The sequence below is a fragment of the Haliotis rufescens genome, unplaced genomic scaffold (assembly GCF_023055435.1).
Source record: "Haliotis rufescens isolate VD_foot unplaced genomic scaffold, xgHalRufe1.0.p SCAF_1, whole genome shotgun sequence".
Taxonomy (NCBI): Eukaryota; Metazoa; Mollusca; class Gastropoda; order Lepetellida; family Haliotidae; genus Haliotis; species Haliotis rufescens.
In genome coordinates, this window is record NW_025963779.1 from 84,314,004 (window position 1) to 84,337,344 (window position 23,341).

Sequence of the window (23,341 nt, forward strand, 5' to 3'; positions counted from 1 at the left end):
ACTATTATGACTTCACAGAAACAGACGGTAGTGCGTTTAGATAAAATAGGCAATTTCCTCTAAAAACTCTAATAATTTAGAAATAATTAGGTATAATAAAAAGTAGGTTTCTGTGACAATAAGAAACCCATCTTTTCTAGCGATAGGGATTGTTCATGGCCGACAATGAGATTTGTATCCATTATCCAGAGGGTAGAGGGAACGTCTTCCTAGCCATGATAATCACGGTGAAACCTTGCACATCAAATCAGGGAAATCTTGTCTTATTATCATGCACACTTCCCGACGAGACCCCACACAGAAGAAGGAACATTATTTACTTTGGCATGGTTTTATTGCATTACAACAAAGTATACAAAACTCGGTCGTGGTTACAGGAATAAAACATTGGATTTCTATACATGTCGTATATTAACTTTAGCAACACAAGACAAGACTAATCATGCGTGTAACTAACCCACGATCACGGTGTGTCTAATGTTGATATAGCTGGGTATTCTGTATTTACAAAGACGGGATTTGTTTTTGTATTTATAAGATTGTTTAGTTTTTACGCAAACACGTTAATGACATCAAAACACAGACCCAGACACGCAACCACTGAAGCATGGCGGGGTGAGGTGTCTGAGTGCACGTGTACCAGTCACCCCTTAACACACGTGTTAACGGCTACTACATCACTCAGTTGTATCTGTGTTTGTTTGTTTGTTTGTTGTTTAACGCCGCACTCAGCAATATTCAAGCTATATGACGGCGGTCTGTAAACAATCGAGTCTGGACCCGACAATCCAGTGAATGATATCATGAGCATCGATCCATGCAATTGGGATACAATGGCATGCATCTGTGTGTGTAGTCGCTTGATTTGTCGCCCTATTGATGGGATGTCGTACTGGAGACGGATCACTTCTAAACACACGATCAACACTATGGCACTTGTGAGACGATGAATTCCAATTATTATTACTGATAGAACAGGAACGCAATTTCTAGTCTATTTACAAACAGTGTCATCATAAAGGCCTTTCAGTTGATGGCAACAGGGTCTCTTCCTTGTTGTAGCTGCAGATCCTAAGTTGCACATTAATTAGCCTCAACACATGCAGGGGGCACGGGTGGCCCGGTCGTCTAGGTTGTCTAAGGCGCCGCGATTCGCTGTGTAGAGTTGCGTCCCTTGGGTACGCCAGAAACCTGTGATCGTGGGTTCGAATCCCGGTTTTGCCCCGTTTATACTTCTAGGTTTGTCAGCACCATACCCGTGCTCGTGGGTTTCACCGAAGTCGTTAACGTCTAAGACCTGCATCACTTCGGGCTTTCCTCCCACATTAATCTGACACGCAGTGATATAACAGGAATACTGTTAAAAGCGGCGTTAAACCAACTCACATCACCATGCCATATCCAATCTGGAGACAAAACACTGAATGTTCCTTACTGTTTCTAAATTTACAATATATCAAGGTACACATTATACCGGACACCTATCCGCCATGTTTGTTTGATGCCACTGATAAAGCCCCACGCGACAGCACCACTATTTGAAAAATATGGCGATAAAGCTCAAAATAAGCAGAAAAATGACCCCTATACATTTGTATGGTTTAATATGAGCAAGCGCCTCCAAACCTATTTTTTAGCGAGGCGAGAAAAATGACGTCTGAAAATACTTAGAAACCCTCACTGAGGAACGAGCTCGTTTACATCCCTTACCAAAATGGCGGAAAGTGTCCCGTATACTGCATTCTTGTCTACTTTAAACTCCAAGCTGAACAATCCATCATTAATTGTGTAACTAAGCCAACTTCGAGATAAAGATCCAAGATGCATATATAGTATCACCAATACACATGTTCGACATATGTGAGTGTTAATTTGAGATAAAACGGTGTTATTCAGACATAGTACCGCAGCTTGGACTATATAGGTATATAGGTATTTTCGAGATTACCTTGACTAACATCTAGTCTCTGAAATGAACATATCGTACAGAAAAAACCCAGTTGTTCAGTTATCATCTTAATAAAAATATAATAAAAAGGACCCCAGTGACTCTCTTCATTTTCAGATACTGCAGTGATCTAGGCTTGCCAAACATGATAGACTTGCATGGGCTGTATTTGATATATATTTGTAACAGGGTCTGTAAGACAGACCAGAGATTACCGAGTTTCAGATATGAAGGACTGTCTCTCAAAAATCAAAATCATATCGAGTACACTCGCTGTGGTTTAATATGACAGGAACGATTGTTGTATCTAAGCACTTAATTAGTGATTCATAACATTACCTTAATATATACAAAGAAATTATGATATTGAAAGAGTCACGTGGTTACGGTCACGTGTTCCTTGCTGTTGGTGTCGCGGCACGTGGTGTGGACGCACTTCCTGTAAATGACGTCAAGCCGGTTGACGACCGCCGGAAACACGGCGAGGTTGACTCTGAAGAAGCCGTTGAAGGGGTTGTCAAGGTCGGCGATGACGTAACAGAGCATGGAGATGGAAATGACGGTGATGATGCACATGGACAGATCCATCCCATAGGACTGAGTCTGTACCAGCAGCATGGCCATGAAGTTGAAGTACCCCAGCGTCTCCAGAACTCCCCACCTGGAAGACATCAAAACCTTTAGTTGTATCCGTGTCCTTATGCATCGACGCACCCTCCAATACGCCGTGTTCTCATATGTCTATTTAGTATGCCTGAAAGTGAGATTGACCAATCAGAGAGCAGAACTACTAACCCCCATATAAGCCCGTATACCATCAGTAAAAATCCAAGATGGTTGTTACTGACCTAATTTGAGACCGTATACCGTCAGTGACAGCCATCTTGGATTTTCCAACACCCACCTCACATATTTCACATGACAATTCTGGTACAGAAATTCGTTATCGAAACTGTTTTCTTCTTTTAATATGATTAATTAGGATGTGCAAGGACGTTAATGTTTTTTTATCACGTTCGTGATTTTGATTGATAAAGATTATAGTTAAAGTTAACAACAAGGTTTGGCCTCTGAGGTTTGAAGAGTAGTCTCCCTTGACCCTTATCATCAACGGTTGTGTCAAGTTTTGACTTGACATGTACGATATGGATACCAGCTAGTGGAAACTTTTCGGCAATATAAATTCGCTACGGGCGTCGCCCAATATTTTTCTGCTAACCTCATATGACATATGACATAAACTGTGATATATAAACTATCTGTGTAGTTTATATATCACAGGGTAATTGTGTCAGTTCCGGCCAAAGTGTGACATCTCATGTAAGATATGTATTTGTTGTATATTGATGCCATCATTTTTATTTTATTATTTATGGTTTCCACTGTATCATGGGACCAATACCGGTCTTTCTGTGTGCCTGAAACTGAGCCAAGCCATGTGTAACATTGGTCACAGAAAGTCACGTGAGGACACGATATATGTTTACAGTTTCTGTGAGATTCACTTACCTCTAAGTATGTCTAATTCAAAGAGAAGAATCAAATTCTTTGAGTTTGTTATTGACACTGCCTGTCCATGTTACTTGAGCAGTGATAGTGACTCTCTTAGACTATCCTCGCCCTATACCGTCTCAACCCAGCTCTTCACTCATCACAGTGATAGTGACTCTCTCAGACTATCCTCCCCAACCCCCACCCACTCTATATCGTCACAGCCCAGCTGTTCACCCATCACAGTAATAGTGACTCTCTTAGACTTTCGTCCCGAGCTGCCACAACCCAGCTGTTCACTCACCACAGTAATAGTGACTCTCTCAGACTATCCGCCCCTCGCTGTCACAGCCCAGCTGTTCCCTCATCACAGTAATAGTGACTCTCTCAGACTATCCGCCCCTATCTGTCACAACCCAGCTGTTCACTCATCACAGTGATAGTGACTCTCAGACTATCCGCCCCTCGCTGTCACAACCCAGCTGTTCACTCATCACAGTGATAGTGACTCTCTCAGACTATCCGCCCCTCGCTGTCACAGCCCAGCTGTTCACTCATCACAGTGATAGTGACTCTCTCAGACTATCCGTCCCTAGCTGTCATAGCCCAGCTGTTCACTCACCACAGTGAAAGTGACTCTCTCAGACTATCCGCCCCTATCTGTCACAACCCAGCTGTTCCCTCATCACAGTGATAGTGACTCTCTCAGACTATCCGCCCCTAGCTGTCACAACCCAGCTGTTCACTCATCACAGTGATAGTGACTCTCTCAGACTATCCGTCCCGAGCTGTCATAGCCCAGCTGTTCACCCATCACACTGATAGTGACTCCCTTAGACTATCCGCCCCTATCTGTCACAACCCAGCTGTTCACTCACCACAGTGATAGTGACTCTCTCAGGCTATCCGCCCCTCGCTGTCACAACCCAGGTGTTCACTCACCACAGTGATAGTGACTCTCTTAGACTATCCGCCCCTATCTGTCACAACCCAGCTGTTCATCCATCACAGTGATAGTGACTCCCTTAGACTATCCGCCCCTATCTGTCACAACCCGGCTGTTCACTAACCACAGTGATAGTGACTCTCTCAGACTATCCGCCCCTCGCTGTCACAACCCAGCTGTTCACTCACCACAGTGATAGTGACTCCCTTAGACTATCCGCCCCTATCTGTCACAACCCAGCTGTTCACCCATCACAGTGATAGTGACTCCCTTAGACTATCCGCCCCTATCTGTCACAACCCAGCTGTTCACTAACCACAGTGATAGTGACTCTCTCAGACTATCCGTCCCGAGCTGTCACAGCCCAGCTGTTCACTAACCACAGTGATAGTGACTCTCTCAGACTATCCGTCCCGAGCTGTCACAGCCCAGCTGTTCACTCATCACAGTGATAGTGACTCCCTTAGACTATCCGCCCCTCGCTGCCACAACCCAGCTGTTCACCCATCACACTGATAGTGACTCCCTTAGACTATCCGCTCCTATCTGTCACAACCCAGCTGTTCACTCACCACAGTGATAGTGACTCTCTCAGGCTATCCGCCCCTCGCTGTCACAACCCAGCTGTTCACTCACCACAGTGATAGTGACTCCCTTAGACTATCCGCCCCTATCTGTCACAACCCAGCTGTTCACCCATCACAGTGATAGTGACTCCCTTAGACTATCCGCCCCTATCTGTCACAACCCAGCTGTTCACTAACCACAGTGATAGTGACTCTCTCAGACTATCCGTCCCGAGCTGTCACAGCCCAGCTGTTCACTAACCACAGTGATAGTGACTCTCTCAGACTATCCGTCCCGAGCTGTCACAGCCCAGCTGTTCACTCATCACAGTGATAGTGACTCCCTTAGACTATCCGCCCCTCGCTGCCACAACCCAGCTGTTCACTAACCACAGTGATAGTGACTCTCTCAGACTATCCGTCCCGAGCTGTCACAGCCCAGCTGTTCACTAACCACAGTGATAGTGACTCTCTCAGACTATCCGTCCCGAGCTGTCACAGCCCAGCTGTTCACTCATCACAGTGATAGTGACTCTCAGACTATCCGCCCCTATCTGTCACAACCCAGCTGTTCACTCACCACAGTGATAGTGACTCTCTCAGACTATCTGTCCCAAGCTGTCACAACCCAGCTGTTCACTCACCACAGTGATAGTGACTCTCTATATATTATATATATTTCAGATGCAATTATAAGCACATCGGAAGGTGCTGAATTATACAGTATGATTGAACAAATGTAACTGTGCCTAAGGTATATTTTTAGATGCAAGATATATGTAAAATCGAAATTTATTTCTGAGGGATTCTTTGACGAAGAACTTGCAATCATACGCGCTTTCTAATTGGTTTGTCTTATTTTCGCACATAACATTCATCGATAGGGGATGCGAGTCTTCTTGCTGGTTACGGAAAGGGGCGAGTGGTGACGAATGGCTTTGGAAGCTTATGCAACGTTTTGTTCGGTAAAGCTCGGTTATGTTCGGTTACGTTCGGTTCTGTGGCACGATTCCGTACGTGGTCTATCTTGCTTATACAAAAGGATATGACGCCTCAGGTCTTTTTGTGCTTGAGATATCTTAACCAAAGAAAATCGTACTTGTCTCTTTAAAATCAATCTCATTTCCAGCGAAATAGCAACCCTCAGAATAGATCACAGAGCTCATAGTTTGAGTCCGGTTTTGGCTGCAATAAGCGAACTACATATTGCACACAAAATACAATCTGTTCTTCCTGTTGACTGAATAGATACTCACAACTAATTGAAGTCATGCCACCATTGGTTGGAAACACTCAATATTAGGTACTCAATCTTCGTACCTTATGGTATTTACACATCCGTTAACAAAGTCTCGCCAATAAAGTACCACTCTTCCACGGAGGGTACCAATCCTCCTATAGACTAACATTTAGTCTCTGAAATCTTATATTACACAATATCCTTCTTGACTATATAAACAAATTCCCTATGCTGATTTCAGAGTGCGGAATAGAGCTAGCTTGAGCTGGCTAGACTTGCTTTTGTATGCATTTCTAGATTATTTTTTTCATAAAATAAATAGATTCCACGGTCATGGTGCAGGACCACTCCTCCTACTGGAGGTACTACTCCTCCTACTGGAGGTACTACTCCTCCTACCGATCACAGTGTCAGCGATGATGATACAAGCCGGGAGGCAGTCGCGCACTGATCCAAGTAGACCGAACGATGGCAGAATATTGACGAATCGTATAGGATTGCAAGTCATTTTGCAATATAGATATTCTGTTGTGGAGTCTTTTATTGTTTGTTTCGATAATCTAAGGACATAAGGGATTCTGTACCAGAAATGTAACACTGAAAACCTTTTAGCCCGAGTACTATTCCAGGGCCGAGTCTTTGTTGCGTTCAATAGAGGTAGCCATCGTCAACTGACACCCACGAGTCATGTTTGTTTACTAATAATCAGATACTAAAGTGGGTACAGGGAAATTACTCTCATGAACCATCAAACATGTCACATATTTAGAATGCTTACAACCCAGCTGTTCACCCAGCACAGTAATAGTGACTCTCTCAGACTATCCGCCCCCAGCTGTCACAACCCAGTTGTTCACCCAGCACAGTAATAGTGACTCTCTCAGACTATCCGCCCCCAGCTGTCACAACCCAGCTGTTCACCCAGCACAGTAATAGTGACTCTCTTAGACTATCCGCCCCCAGCTGTCACAACCCAGCGGTTCACTGAGCACAGTTATAGTGACTCTCTCAGACTATCCTCCCCCCCCCCCCCCCTCCCCCCCCCCCCCCCCCCTCTATACGGTCACATCCCAGTTGTTCAGCCATCACAGTAATAGTGACTCACTTAGACTATCCTCGCCCTATACCGTCTCAACCCAGCTGTTCACCCATCACAGTGATAGTGACTTTCTTAGACTGTCCTCGCCCTATACCGTCTCAACCCAGCTGTTCACCCATCACAGTGATAGTGTCTCTTTTGGACCGTCACGGTGAACAGCGAACACTGTGTTGCAGGGGTGTGCGCTCCTCGGGTTTATTAACCTTCTGGCGCCGATTGCGTGAGTCGAATACAACTATGTCCAATGTGTTCCGCCAGTCCCAGTACTAATGCCATTAACCAATAGTTCAAGTCCCAGAACTAATGTCATTAACCAATTGTTCAAGTCCCAGAACTAATGTCATTAACCAACAGGTCAAGTCCCAGTACTTATCTCAATACCAATAGTTCAAGTTGCAGTACCAATTTCATTACCCAATAGCTGAAGTCTCAGTTCTAATCTCATTACCAATAGTTCAAGTTTTAGCACCACTTACGATCTCCCTGTCTGATATTTTCTTTCTTTAAACTTCGTATTCATCCTGGCTGTGTATGCTGCTGATTATGTAAGGATGGAAAATGTCCCTGGGTGAATACGGTACTATCAAATCTGATTTTATCTTGAGATGGTGTTAAACCCAATTGAAATGGGTTCGTTGGTTATAGATATCACGACGAGGATGCTTTGGAAGCTTTTGCAACGTTTTGTTCGGTAAAGCTCGGTTATGTTCGGTTACGTTCGGTTCTGTGGCACGATTCCGTACGTGGTCTACCTTGCTAATACAAAAGAATATGACGCCCACATTTCAATACCCTCAGGTCTTTTTGTGCTTGAGATATCTTAACCTAAGAAAATCGTACTTGTCTCTTTAAAATCAATCTCATTTCCAGCGAAATAGCCACCCTCAGAATAGATCACAGAGCTCATGGTTTGAGTCCGGTTTTGCTACAATAAGCGAACTACTTTTTGCACACAAAATACAGTCCGTTTTCCTGTTGACTGAATAAATACTCACAACTGATAGAAGTCATGCCACCCTTGGTTGGAAACACTCAATATTAGGTACTCAATCTTAGTTTGGATGGTAATTACACATCCGTTAACAAAGTCTCGCCCATTAAGTACCACTCCTCCTACTGACGGTACCACAGTGTCGGCACTGGTCATTCAAGCCGGTAGGCAGTCCCACTCTGATTCAAGTAGACCGAACGATGGCAGAATATTGACGAATCGTATAGGACTGCAAGCCATTTTGCAATATAGATATTGTGTTGTGGAGTCTTTTATTGCATGTTTGGATAATCTAAGGGCAATGGATTCTGTACCAGAAATGTTACACTGAAAACCTTTTAGCCCGAGTACTATTCCAGGGCCGAGTCTTTGTTGCGTTTCATTAGAGGTAGCGATCGTCAACTGCTACCCACGAGTCATGTTTGTTTACTTATAATCAGATACTAAAGTGGGTACAGGGAAATTACTCTCATAAACCATTACATCGGCACTAATGAATGTCGGTAAACATGTCACATATTTAGAATGCTTAGCAAAGGAAGTACTTCTATTCGACATTTTATGATAATTGACTTTTTATATTCGCGTATTGTATTTTTATATAAGAAATAGAAACGTCACAAGTGCCTTTTCCAACGTTCATTGATTTCTTATAACTCTTGGATATAATTGGTTTTAGATGTTTAATATTGGTTTTACATGTTTGAATATTTGTATAACTTGTAATCTTTCGCAGAAAGATGTGATGGCCATAAAAGTAGACTAATGCTTTGTATCTGAAAAGATACAGTTTTTGTTAAAAACAAGCAACTACATTTAAATTGAAAGGAGCCCTAGTGAAATGGAAGATTCAGACTGAACCTGTGGAAAATCCAAACTTGCTGCATTTGAGGCTTCAGCATTACAGTAAGGGCTGGGCGGAAGGCAGAACATAATGGTTCAGGGACTGTGACACAGGCTGGCCCTACAAGTTGTTGCCAGGCATATAAGGCAGGCAATTCATCAGTCAGTGAACAATCACCCCAAATGGTTGTTTTCCAGGAATCTGTTTAGAGCTGCGAGATACCCTTGCTAGTTGTTAAAGTGTTCGCTCGTCGCACTGACCAGCCTGGTTCGATTCCCCACATGGGTACACAATTTGAAATGTGTTCTTTGGTGTCGCTATACAGTGACATTGCTGTAATATTGCCAAACTTAACTTAACTAAAATACATTTTAGGCTCTCATTTTGTGTATACGGAATGTCGCATGTACCTTATGCACACATGTGTCTGTTGTGTTGGGTGTTTTGAGCTGTGAGATCGTTGCCGCAGGTACGTTGAACATGTATATATTGAAGGAGCGGCGTTTTGTTGAGCATGATTGGAAGTGAGCTCGGGGACCGACCATGTGGGATTTGGGCTGGGATTTTGTTTTGAGACCAGATATTTTTTCAGCTATAACTGCAAACCCAGAAATATGTTCATTAAAACCATGAGCGAAAATAATTTTTTTCAAAAACACATTGCAGCGATAATTTTGTGGCAGACAAATTTTGTCCAACAATATGAAGCATAATTATTTTGTTCAAGACGTTACGGGACAATTGATTTTTTTCGATAAAACACTTTTTACACATTATTTTGTGGCCACGAAACGGATTAATGGATTATGAATTGTTTTGTTTTATTTTATCTACTTTAAAAAGAGATGATAATAAACATGCAAACAATAGCAGTGTTCTACGTATCATAAAAATTATATTCAGGCGTTGATCCATGGCCATGAATACCCACCATGGCAACTGTCAGTAATACAGTAGAGTAAATACTGCTCTGTTCTGCTACTAAATGAGTGGGTTATTCCCGAGAGGCCGGGGGATACAGGACTGTCGCTGAGAATCAAATCAACCGCAACCGCCCAGGTCGATACTACTACACTGGCTACTTAAGTGATAACGCTATCGAGTATAGACTTGGATGAATCAGACATAGAAAAGGTGTGTGAATGAACCGTTCTTAGTCAGGTAAATACTCAGTGCTAGAACTACATAAACCTATTCCATATATATACACAAACAGACCCGAGTAATGTAGGTCTATATTTACCGGGCTCACAAACGTACCAATTGTAATCTAGGTCAAAATGCACCGGGTACACAAATAACTATAAGGTCTATATGTACCGGGTACACAAACATACCCATATTAATCTAGGTATATATGTACCGGGTACACACACATACCCACATTAATCTAGGTCTATATGTACCGGGTACACAAACATACCCATAGTAATCTAGGTCTATATGTACCGGGTACAAAAACATACCCACAGTAATCTAGGTCTATATGTACCGGGTACACAAACATACCTATAGTAATCTAGGTCTATATGTACTGGCTACACAGTGATGCAGGTCTCAGACCTTTACCACTTCGATGAAACCCACGAGCACGGGTATGATGCTGACAAACCTAGAAACATTTCGGGGCGAACCGGGATTCGAACCAACAATCATAGGTTTATGGCGTGCACAAGGGACGCAATTCTGCACAGCGAATCGCGGCGCCTTAGACGACTGGGCCACCCGTGCCGATGAATGTTTGAATAAAAGTGACAAAACCCTTTCCACATTCACAAAACTATATCTGCCAATACTATACGATGTATGATTCCGACTCGCCTTTTGAGCCCGATTTCGTAAAGCTTGGTTTCGGATCAATTGATCCTATACTCTTGTTGACCTGGGGAGACCAGGCGGGGTCAATCGTCAACACTTTAGGTTTGTTGGTACCTGTTCCATGGTCTTCTAATCCCAGACTATGAAAAAATGAACGTATTGGCCACTGCACGCTAACTTGTGACGGTTTCAGCATGCCAACAGCCCGTATAGACTCTCCGTGCGTTGCAGACGCCGCATCGCTAGTTCATACACAAACAATGAATGAAATCAAGTAAATCACAACTGTATGATAAGCAGAATCAAAGAGAGTGAAAGAGATAATGGTCAACAGCGATTGATCGACCTTCCTTGAAAGTGTCAAAACCAGGAATGACACCCAACGCACGTGTGTAGCACTACTGTCTAAGGCACATGCAAAGTATAGGATGTGTTTGGGTGTTACGTTTTGCAGACATAAACGTTCTTGCATAATATGTTTGTCGGCAACAATTATCTTTGTTCTATACTTGTTCTTAACATTTATATTTTATGATCCCCTACTTGTTTTAAAGAGTATATATCATTTTAGATTTGAGACATGACTTAATAAGCCATCCTTGTGACCATTATATTCTGCCTTCTGCCCAGCCCTTACTGTAATGCTGAAGCCTCAAATGCAGCAAGTTTGGATTTTCCACAGGTTCAGTCTGAGTCATTATTCTACTTTTATGGCTATCACATCTTGTGGCTTGACCCATGCATGACACCCTGGCTTGTACCATGCACGACACCCTGGCTTGTACCATGCATGACACCCTGGCTTGTACCATGCATGACACCCTGGCTTGTACCATGCATGACACCCTGGCTTGTACCATGCATGACACCCTGGCTTGTACCATGCATGACACCCTGGCTTGTACCATGCATGACACCCTGGCTTGTACCATGCACGACACCCTGGCTTGTACCATGCACGACACCCTGGCTTGTACCATGCACGACACCATGGCTTGTTCCATGCATGACACGCTGGCTTGTACCATGCATGACACCCTGGCTTGTACCATGCATGACACCCTGGCTTGTACCATGCATGACACCCTGGCTTGTACCATGCATGACACGCTGGCTTGTACCATGCATGACACGCTGGCTTGTACCATGCACGACACCCTGGCTTGTACCATGCATGACACGCTGGCTTGTACCATGCATGACATGCTGGCTTGTACCATGCATGACACCCTGGTTTGTACCATGCATGACACCCTGGCTTGTACCATGCATGACACCCTGGCTTGTACCATGCATGACATGCTGGCTTGTACCATGCATGACACCCTGGCTTGTACCATGCATGACACCATGGCTTGTACCATGCATGACACGCTGGCTTGTACCATGCATGACACGCTGGCTTGTACCATGCATGACATGCTGGCTTGTACCATGCATGACACCATGGCTTGTACCATGCATGACACCCTGGCTTGTACCATGCATGACCAGCTGGCTTGTACCATGCATGACACGCTGGCTTGTACCATGCATGACATGCTGGCTTGTACCATGCATGACACCCTGGCTTGTACCATGCATGGCACCCTGGCTTGTACCATGCATGACATGCTGGCTTGTACCATGCATGGCACCCTGGCTTGTACCATGCATGACACCCTGGCTTGTACCATGCATGACATGCTGGCTTGTACCATGCATGACACCCTGGTTTGTACCATGCATGACATGCTGGCTTGTACCATGCACGACATCCTGGCCTGTACCATGCATGACAACCCTGGCTTGTACCATGCATGAAACCCTGGCTTTAACGATTACTATGCATGATAGCCTGGCTTGTACAATTACCATACATGATACACTGGCTTGTACCATACATGACACGCTGGCTTGTACCATGCATGACACGCTGGCTTGTACCATGCATGACACGCTGGCTTGTACCATCCATGACACCCAGGCTTGTATCATGCATGAAACCCTGGCTTGTACCATCCATGACGCGCTGGCTTGTACCCTGCATGACACACTGGCTTGTACCAGTCATGACACGCTGACCTGTAGATTACCATGGTTACTTACATTACAGGGTTGAGTCTCTGAGTATGGGGACACTTCAGTTCAAAGTGGTACACTTGAGCTGATATCAACTTTATCGCCTGCTTTCGCAACACAGCGTCGTTCTGTGACGTCACCATTGAAGACTCTGACGCTAGAACCCGGATGAGGTCTTGGAATGCTGTGAATGTTTAGTGGGAATAAAGGACAATGTCATCGCAGCGAAAGTATGTAGTAAGTAAGTATTTGAATGAAGTTAAATCAGCGATATTCCGGCTTTATCACGGAAGTTTGTAGATGATCGAGTCTGAGCCAGGTTGACCAGTTGTTGACAGCACGCCTGACAACCAATGACGACCAAGGATTGTGTCACACATTGTGACCACCCGACTCCATTATTCAGGCTCAGGCTCCAAGCTCCTCGCAGCGATATCCCGTTAGCTCTCTATACTATCGCTGATAGCTGGCTACAACCATGCTTGGAGTTGAACTCACAACCGCCTGAACGTTATGTTTACAAACAATCGGTAACTGTCGTGGGGCGGAATACTCTTACACCTGCTAAATTATTTTCTTTGTTTGTGAATTTGAATTTCTGTTTCATTACAACTTCATGTATTTGGTATTGTAAGAATGTAAAGGGGAAGTTGGTTGGTTTTCCGTCTGCAATCTCGAGCCAATCTGATCAAACAAAAGTCGGTCGCAAACCTTTTCAAAATTCACTTTAATGGCATTCCGAAATACATAAACAAATGTATTAGCAATACTACATTTGGGGTTAGAGGGCAAATTTCAAGATTCTTGTAATGGCCGCGCCCACACTATTTGCAGCGATGTTACCAAGAGTGTAACGAAGGTGTCATGCGCTGGGAAGGAACTTGTATTCAAGGCTTACGATAAGCATGGAAAACTGGTAACCTGTTCTGCACAGCAGTGCCATAGGTCAAGTAAGACCAACTTTTGATAAATAATTTGCAAGTGATTCTGTCTTTTGATTGGCTGACTTAGCAATTAATTTTGCGTTTATGCTTCCATAACCGAAAACGAATAACCACGCCCACTAGCGGACTACTGTTTCCTAATTGGGCGGGGCTTGTCGTATCGTTGTCTTCAGTTTCTTTGTGTTACAATGTGTCTTTGAATTTATTAGTGTTGATTTCATATATAAGAATTAATTTCTATAATATTTTGCGTATATCGAGCTATGGACGTAAATGACTGCGTGCGCACTTTAACACAGATTTATACAGTGGCAACACCGGATCTTAAGTCGTTAATGGAAGTATAGACCTAAACAACGGCGTGCGCACTTTAACGCGGATTTATACAGTGTGCACACCGGATGTTAAGTCTTTTATGGAGTTATAGACCTAGATAACGCCGAGCGCACTTTAACGCGGATTTAGACTGTGTGCACACCGGATGTTAACTCGTTTATAAAGTTATAGACCTAAATAACGGCTCGCGCACTCTACCGCGGATTTATACAGTGTGCACACCGTATGTTAAGTCGTTTATGGAATACTAGACCTAAATAACGACGTGCGCACTTTAGCGCGGATTTATACACTGTGCACACCGGGTGTTAAGTCGTTTATGGAAGTATAGACGCATAAAACATTGAAGTAAATTCTTAAAGATTCCTATATCCATAACATCAACTCCATGTTTACGCGTAAATGGGATGCAAAGACAGAAAAATTCTGAAAACTGACCTTCCTTCCCGGCGTCGTAGTCCAGACACGTCTGTGTGCCCAGCACATCCTGCACCATCGCAATGATTTCACTTTTTATGACTCTAAGTATCCCGAGTTGTGTCTTCGGGCTGGGAAACTGCATCCTTGACACAAGGGAGATAATTCGGTTCATGTTATTCACTTCCTCGCTGATACACCTATCAGTGTCAAGATGGCGAGTGAACACGGCCTGAAACGCAAACCCAAAGGATATGGCGTACACCATCCCTGCCGGGACAAGGAAACACGCAATACCATCGTTGATATTTGGAGCCTGGGGAAACACATTCATCGGCCAAAATCCTTCAAGAATCAGCCCGTGCGTGAAGAGGGTGAGGGGGCAAAAGGCGAGAGACAGGGTGGCAGGCGTCACGATTTTCACCAGCTCTTTGAAAATGTTCGTCTGCCCGGTGATGGATTGGAGGACCTTCTTGTCCTCCATTGATATCAAGGGTTTTGTACAACATTTGTCCGAGTATGTGTTCTTGTTGAATCGAGTGTCGGTAATGTCCACAGCAGAATTGGTCCGCAGACATCTTGGCACGAACAACCGAGCAACCCAGCCACCGTGGGTTTTCAGCCACAGGATCATCAGAGCTGTGGTGGACAAAGAGACGACAGTTAACTTCATGCTCGTATGTTTCGCGTTTCATGTAACCAACTGGGTACCGACAAGTTGCTACTATAGGCCCGACAAGAAGCTGATTACATAAAGATATATGGGAGGGTACCCTGGGTACAAAACGAAGGTGACCAGGCCGAAATTGACCCTGTTATCTTCACTTTCCCTCATCAATATTTCTAATCGTGCATATCAATGGGATACACATTTATTGTAACAGAAACACAAAGCTTCGAAGAGGAGCGACTCATTTTCTTCCTACTGTGTCCTTGCCTTATAGCTATGGACTCTCCAGATAAGTGAGTGAGTTGAGGGTAACGTCCCTTTAAGTGAGTGAGTGAGTTAAGATTTAACGTCGCACCGGCAATAACGTCCCTTCAAACAGTATTCCAGTTATATCAAGCGTGTCAGCTTAAAGTGGGAGGAAATCCCGAAGTGGTGCAGGTCTCGGACGTTTTACAATCTCATTAAAACCACATCTTAGTTCTCGCTACAGCTAAACAAAGATCTCAGGACATCCCATTACGGGTCATGTCAGACCGACCTTGCGCGAACTTTGACCGACCAATGGAATGACCAATCAGAAGGCAGCTTTCTCGTGCTTTACGGCACTTATTTCAAATTGGCGACTACGCTTCGAAACATATTTTGACAAATTCTTGATTACAACTTTGAAACCTGAACAAAAGAACATTCTTGAATGGCTAACATATGGTCTAGATTGTATGGATTCAGTCGTTAAACCCGTAACTATTGCTCGGAGTTAAAGTTTTCAAGGTTGCATGATTAGAAATCACATTCCGACTGTCACTTTCATAAAGGTCGTTCTGACGTGACCCCTAATGGGATGTCCTCAGATCTTTGTTTAGCGATAACGAGAACTGAGGCCTGATTTTAATGAGATTGGGACGTTTTATCACTTTGGTGAAAGCACGGTATTGTGGTGACAGACCTACAAACATAATCGGGGCGAACCGGGATTGGAACCCAGGATCATAGGTTCCTGGCGTGCCAAGGGAGGCAACGCTTCACAGCAAATTGCGGCGTCTTAGACGAAATCATTTCGGGATCTTGCATTTCAATATTAGTGACAAGGTGTGGTCGTTCTGGTGCTGACACATATTTCATATTTCTAGAAATGTATGCGTCGTGACAATTTTACCGTTCGGCACAACCGCAACTGAACAATGTCACTTCCTGGGGATATTCTATTTCATAGTTACAGAGGCTATACCTAGGACTGACCAGATCGTTTGAATCCTTCAAAATGATCACTTGGAAGAATTAAAGTCTCTCAGCTGGGAATATGTTATTTAAAATGCGGAATGTATTTCCATGAACTACCTGAAACGGTGGTAAGTGTGCAAATACAATCTAGTTTGCCAGATATAGAGATGCTCTAGTATAAAGATAATGAACCCCTTTAAGTTAAAGGAGAGAAGAGTCCATCATACAATCATCATTAAAAGATAGCTGACAGTACTAGCCGAAATCAGGTTTACATTCTAGTGGTATAAATACAATGATGTTTCCGTCGCCTTAACGATCGCTGGATCAATTAGATTGTTAAAAAAATGCTGGGTTTTTTTCAAATCTGGGAGATGAAATTAGATAAATTGATGAATTGATGCGTATCTAACGATCTGGAATGTAATTTAACTCGTGAAGGCAAATAAACTCCCCAAAATGTTAAATGTATTGTTGAGGTGGCTTATCGCGATAAACACTTCAAATCCCATGTCGTTATGGAATGATAATAACAAAGTTGACGATCAGTTTTCGAATTGTTCCCGTTAAACAACTTTACAAACCACTTTCTCTTCTGTTCTATTACAGCACCATTATGATTTGATTATATTTTTATTTAAACTCTCTAACCAGTAGTAATCCTCTCAGTATCAATATATATGGATAAAGCTTGACTGAAAACGTTTACCGTCACTAATAGTTTATTGATTTTATATCAAACACATGAGGCAATATTGAACATACATGCGCTCCTAAATAAACATTTTGTAAACGTTATTGAACATTATCAAACAATACAATTCTATGAATTCACGGTTTATTTATGGTAATGATAAATCAACTGAATCAGCTTATGTGATGTCAGTTTGACTTTTTATTTGAATCTATGCAGTAGACGGCTGGCTCGGTCACTTAAATTGCCACTTAATGAATGTCAAGTATGACCTCAGGAAGAAATCACGTTCTTAATACACCACAATGAAATGTTACCATCTTATTAAACTGCGACGGAAGGTAGGCTGGTGTGATAAGTGAGGGATGGCGGATTCGTCGCAGCAATAACCCTGATCTCAACAACAGCGCCGCATGGGAAGAACGGCTTTGGCCCCACTACACTGTATTTGAGCCATCATTGATATTTAGATAAAATTGCCGTTCCGTTCATCAAGTCGGACTCATTATTGCTGGTCAAATAATCGACTTTTGTCACGGCTTGTTGATCAGTGATCAAGTATTCAGGCGTCCATATTTATGGTTTATGGTAATGGTGTGTTGTCAGTGATCCGAACATTTTATGTATACTAGCCACATAAAGAAACTGCACGGAGAAAATATATTCTGGATTGAAATACAACACAGCAAGAACAAAATGATGCAGACTCTGTAGCAGCTGAATGATCGGACCATAAGAAAATGTCAACGGTATGACCACCCTGTGCGTGAATCACAGCAGTCCATCGGCGACGCATGGAGTCCACCAAACGGGCATGGAAGGCCTGGGGAATGGCCTGCCATATCCTCCTCAAATCCTGTGCCAAGTCACGGACGTTATCTGGAGGATTTGGAAGTCGACGCAGACGGCGCTCCATTTCATCCCACACATGCTTTATTGGGGAGAGATCTGGAGAAACTGCAGGCCATGGCAGTAACATGACATTGTTATGGTGAAGGAAATCCATTGCGACCCTAGCCGTGTGAGGACGAGCGTTGTCCTGTTGAAATGTCAATCCCGGGCCATGACGTTGCTGGAAAGGAATGACCACAGGCCTCAGAATCTGATCTCTGTAGCCAACACCGGTGAGATTGCCCTGAACAACCACCAAAGGGGTTCGGTGCCGTGCTGTTATTCCACCCCATATCATCACAGAGCCACCTCCAAAACGATTCCTCTCCACAATACAGTTGCGTGCATAACGTTCTCCCAAACGCCGGTAGACACGTTGGCGCCCGTCACTGTGGGAAATGTTGAACCTCGATTCATCTGTAAAGACAACATTTCTCCACCATATTCGAGGTTGGCGAACATGATTTCGACACCATCTTAGACGGCTGACTCGATGACGGTGTGTCAGGATGGGACGTATGGCAGGGCGTCGTGGTCGAATCCCGTACTGACGTAAACGATTCCTGACAGTGTTGGGATGGATACGGCGCAGTCCAGGAATTGTCTGGGACGTCGTTACTGCCGTTTGGAACCTGAGTCGGAGATGTGTAACTCGAATCCATCTGTCCTGTCTTGGCGTCTTTACTCGGGAACGTCCTGAACGTGGGTGATCGGCAACGTCATTTGTGTTCTGATAACGCCTCACCAATGCCGATATCGTGTTACGATGGCATTGGAAATGTGTTGCCCCCTGTTGTTGCCTCATTCCCGCTCGGATCCATTCCAGTGGCTTCATGACGCTGTGCAGCTGTCAATCTTGGCATGATTTGCTTGTGATATGCTTGTGTCTGCGCCTGAGAAGTTTTGAATTTTTGAATGACCACAGATCATGCTTTCCAAAGTGACAGCGAATTTTGAGTTGCACATGCTGTGTACAGCTGCACAGGATGCACGTGCAGTAACACATTGCACGTCCATAGGCCCCCATCAATGACGTCATATCGCATGGCACGTGCATGACCGTTTGAATGTCTCCAATAATTGCTGTGTTCAAACCTATATTTCTAATATGGACGGTGTGCCCTTATATCTATATTTTCTCCGTGCACAGTTTCTTTATGTGGCTAGTATAGTTGTTCGCCGTGCTATTGTAATGGTGTCGGCCCGAAGTGTCGAAATCTAAAATAGAGGTAGTTTTCACATTCGACAGCTAGATGCTGGTTATGGTTTATGCACGCAAATATTTTCGACAGTTCGATGTCGGTGCGGGATCATTGCGCCAAGTACTTTCGACAGTTCGGTGTCGGTCCGGGATCATTGCACCAGGTACTTTCTACAGTTCGATGTCGGTCCGGGATAATTGCACCAAGTACTTTCGACAGTTCGGTGTCAGTCCGGGATCATTGCACCAAGTACTTTCGACAGTTCGGTGTCGGTCCGGGATCATTGCACCAGGTACTTTCGACAGTTCGGTGTCGGTCCGGGATCATTGCGTAAGGTACTTTCGACAGTTCGGTGTCGGTCCGGGATCATTGCACCAAGTACTTTCGACAGTTCGGTGTCGGTCTGGGATCATTGCGCCATGTACTTTCGACAGTTCGGTGTCGGTCCGGGATCATTGCGCCAAGTACTTTCGACAGTTCGGTGTCGGTCCGGGATCATTGCACCAGGTACTGTCGACAGTTCGGTGTCGGTCCGGGATCATTGCGCCAAGTACTTTCGACAGTTCGGTGTCGGTCTGGGATCATTGCACCAGGTACTTTCGACAGTTCGGTGTCGGTCCGGGATCATTACTACAGGTACTTTCGACAGCTTGGTGTCGGTCCGGGATCATTGCACCCGGTACTTTCGACAGTTCGGGATCATTGCACCAGGTACTTTCGACAGTTCGGGATCATTGCACTAGGTACTTTCGACAGTTCGGGATCATTGCACCAGGTTCTTTCTACAGTTCGATGTCGGTCCGGGATCATTGCAACAAGTACTTTCGACAGTTCGGTGTCGGTCCGGAATCATTGCACCAAGTACTTTCGACAGTTCGGTGTCGGTCCGGGATCATTGCACCAGGCACTTTCGACAGTTTGGTGTCGGTCCGGGATTATTGCATAAGGTACTTTCGACAGTTTGGTGTCGGTCCGGGATCATTGCACCCGGTACTTTCGACAGTTCTGTGTCGGTCCGGGATCATTGCACCCGGTACTTTCGACAGTTCGGGATCATTGCACCAGGTACTTTTGACAGTTCGATGTCGTTCCGGGATCATTGCACCAGGTACTTTCGACAGTTCGGTGTCGGTCCGGGATCATTGCACCAGGTACTGTCGACAGTTCGGTGTCGGTCTGGGATTATTGCACCAGGTACTTTCGACAGTTCGGTGTCGGTCCGGGATCATTGCACCAAGTACTTTCGACAGTTCGGTGTCGGTCCGGGTTCATTGCACCAGGTACTTTCGACAGTTCGGTGTCGGTCCGGGATCATTACACCAGGTACTTTCGACAGTTCGGTGTCGGTCCGAGATCATTGCACCAGGTACTTTCGACAGTTCGGTGTCGGTCTGGGACTGTACATCAAAATCCCTTAACAGTTCCAAATTCGCGGCGGTAGCAAATTCAAGTTTCCTCTTGTCGTTCCCAACGTCGCCAATTAGGAAATCGTCGCTAAATTCAGACTCTTCACTCTCCCTCTACGTCAACTGCAGCTCGGGTCTAGGAATCTTCGGAATGGTCGTGTGTTTGGCCCGGTACATGATGGTTTTCACAGATTCGAACATCGGAATGTTCCGGAGATTGTTGTCCGACAGGTTGTCTGTATCGCGTCTCACCTCGATAAGCTGGTCGTCGTAAAGTCCGTTGATGGAGGTAGTTTCTCCTCTAGCTCTCTGCATTATATTCTCTTTAAACTGGTCAGTATGAAGCAGGAACATTGACGATCGGCGATTGTGTGGCTGGGGTCCTACCCGGCTGACAATGTCGTTATGGGTCTGCGGTGTTGCCTTACAGCTCTTCTCTATACATCGCCAGTAGGATGTCTCGTTATTGTGTCTGGTTGTTTTTTTAAACTTGTATCCCCCATGATGTTCATACGAATTTTCTGTGACGCTGATCTGAAGTTGCGCATTAGTCTTAATGACATTGGCGTTATCGCCCTCTTTTATAGTAACCACAGGGCACGGGTGGCCCAGTCGTCTTAGGCGCCGCGATTCGCTGTGCGGTGTTGCGTCCCTTGGGTACGCCAGACACCTATGATTGTGGGTTCGAATCCCGATTCGCCCCGATTATGTTTCTTGGTTTGTCAGCACCATGCCCATGCTCGTGGGTGTCACCGAAGTGGTAAACGTCTGAGTACTGCATCACTTAGGGTTTACCTGACACGCCGCGATATAACTGGAATACCGTTAAAAGCGGCGTTTAACCCAACTCACTCACTCACTATAGTAACCAGATTTACTCAATATCTATCTTACTATCTTTACCCTGGGACTCCTGCAATTAAGGGTAGTGGATTTCCTGAACCCCGACAATAAATAACCCAGGTACATCCCTGAAATGTATGCCAACGGAACTCATTCGTTGGCGTATTTATTTCTGAATGAATTAGTTTTAACGCCCCTTTGAACCACATTCCATTTTCAGCTATATGCGAGAAACCACAGCGTCGTGAACTTTAAAGAAACCATTGAGGGCGGTGACACCTCACTTCCTGTTTCACAACATTACAAAGTTAAGATTGTTTGTTTGTTTGTGTGTTGTTTAACACCGCACTCAACAATATTCCAGCTATAGGACAGCGGTCTGTTAATAATCGAGTCTGGACCAGACAATCAAGTGATTGACATCATGAGCATCGATCCACGCAGTGGGGATACAATGACATGCATCAACCAAGTCAGAGAGCCTGACCTCCCGATCCCGTTAGTCGCCTCTTACGACAAACATAGTCGCTTTTTACGGCAAACATGGGTTGCTGAAGACCTATTGACCCCCGGATCTTCACGGGTCTCAAAGTTAGGAATACTTAAAGGTGTACATAACCTCTCTTGTTGGCAATTATTTCTTAAAAAGTAATACCATTAGATGACGACGCCGTTTATTTCTGTAACACCAATATTCGATTGAAGAAGAATGTGTTCATGACTTTATATTAATGCCCCAGGATCGCCACAGCTGAACTGTTAACAAAGAACCTTGCAACAGCAACGTTAACTCACCAATATAGCCTGCCCCCAGTACAAGGAGCGGAGGGGCCAGTATCTCCACCGTGCTGGCTTCGCGCATGTCCAGCTTCTGACCTAGGTCCATCGCCACGGGACTGTCGTTCACGTGCAGCTGCATCCTACACAGGTCCGTCCGGTCAGTCAGAGAACAGTCACACTAATCCAAACAAGGAAGACGACGTGTGCGTCCATTATCTAGAAGTGACCAAAGAGAGTCAGAGCTCTAACGTCGAGACGTGTACTCCGTCGTGTCCATCTGCGTCAACGGCGGGCTGACTTCTGCCGTCGGGTGATTGGCGACTCAGGTGGGGCTTCGCGAGAAGTCAATACATGGCGCACCAAACAGCAGCAGGGACAAAGAACAGCTTAGTCACTATAGCTACTGTTTGGGAACATTGTTTGATCACAAGTTACGGTTTGGGAACACTGTTTGATCACAAGTTACGGCTTGGGAACATTGTTTGATCACAAGTTACGGCTTGGGAACATTGTTTGATCACAAGTTACAGTTTGGGAACATTGTTTGATCACAAGTTACTGTTTTGGAACTTTGTTTGATCACAAGTTAATGTTTGGGAACATTGTTTGATCACAAGTTACGGCTTGGGAACATTGTTTGATCACAAGTTACGATTTGGGAACATTGTTTGATCACAAATTACTGTTTGGGAACATTGTTTGATCACAAGTTACGGCTTGGGAACATTGTTTGATCACAAGTTACGGTTTGGGAACATTGTTTGATCACGAGTTAATGTTTGGGAACATTGTTTAGTCATGAGATAATGTTTTTTAACATCGGTCACAAATTAATGCTTTTCTAACATTGTTTGGTCATAAGTTAATATGCCTTTCGTGTCTTCATTTCACAACGTTTGGGGTATAATCGCCCATGCTCTTTTAACCAAGACT

At 44.5% G+C, this 23,341-nt stretch overlaps 1 protein-coding gene across 1 annotated transcript; it reads right to left on the reverse strand.

Moving 5' to 3' along the window:
• Positions 1-1,275: 1,275 nt before the first annotated feature.
• On the reverse strand, positions 1,276-22,693 carry LOC124136973. Its single transcript, XM_046503053.2, has 4 exons — positions 22,424-22,693; positions 14,723-15,340; positions 13,032-13,188; positions 1,276-2,609 (listed from the first exon to the last, which is right to left on the reverse strand). The coding sequence occupies exons 1-4, from the start codon at positions 22,545-22,547 to the stop codon at positions 2,324-2,326; spliced, it is 1,185 nt and encodes a 394-aa protein (XP_046359009.1). The 5' UTR covers positions 22,548-22,693; the 3' UTR covers positions 1,276-2,323.
• Positions 22,694-23,341: the final 648 nt, after the last annotated feature.

Bases quoted from the DNA above. Each gene is read 5' to 3' on its own strand.
- LOC124136973 (XM_046503053.2), bottom strand. From the start codon at position 22,547: ATGCAGCTGCACGTGAACGACAGTCCCGTGGCGATGGACCTAGGTCAG. The intron at 15,341-22,423 runs GTGAGTTAACGT...TGTCCACCACAG, and splicing joins ACTGGGGGCAGGCTATATTG to CTCTGATGATCCTGTGGCTG. The intron at 13,189-14,722 runs GTCAGTTTTCAG...AAACATTCACAG, and splicing joins CTACGACGCCGGGAAGGAAG to CATTCCAAGACCTCATCCGG.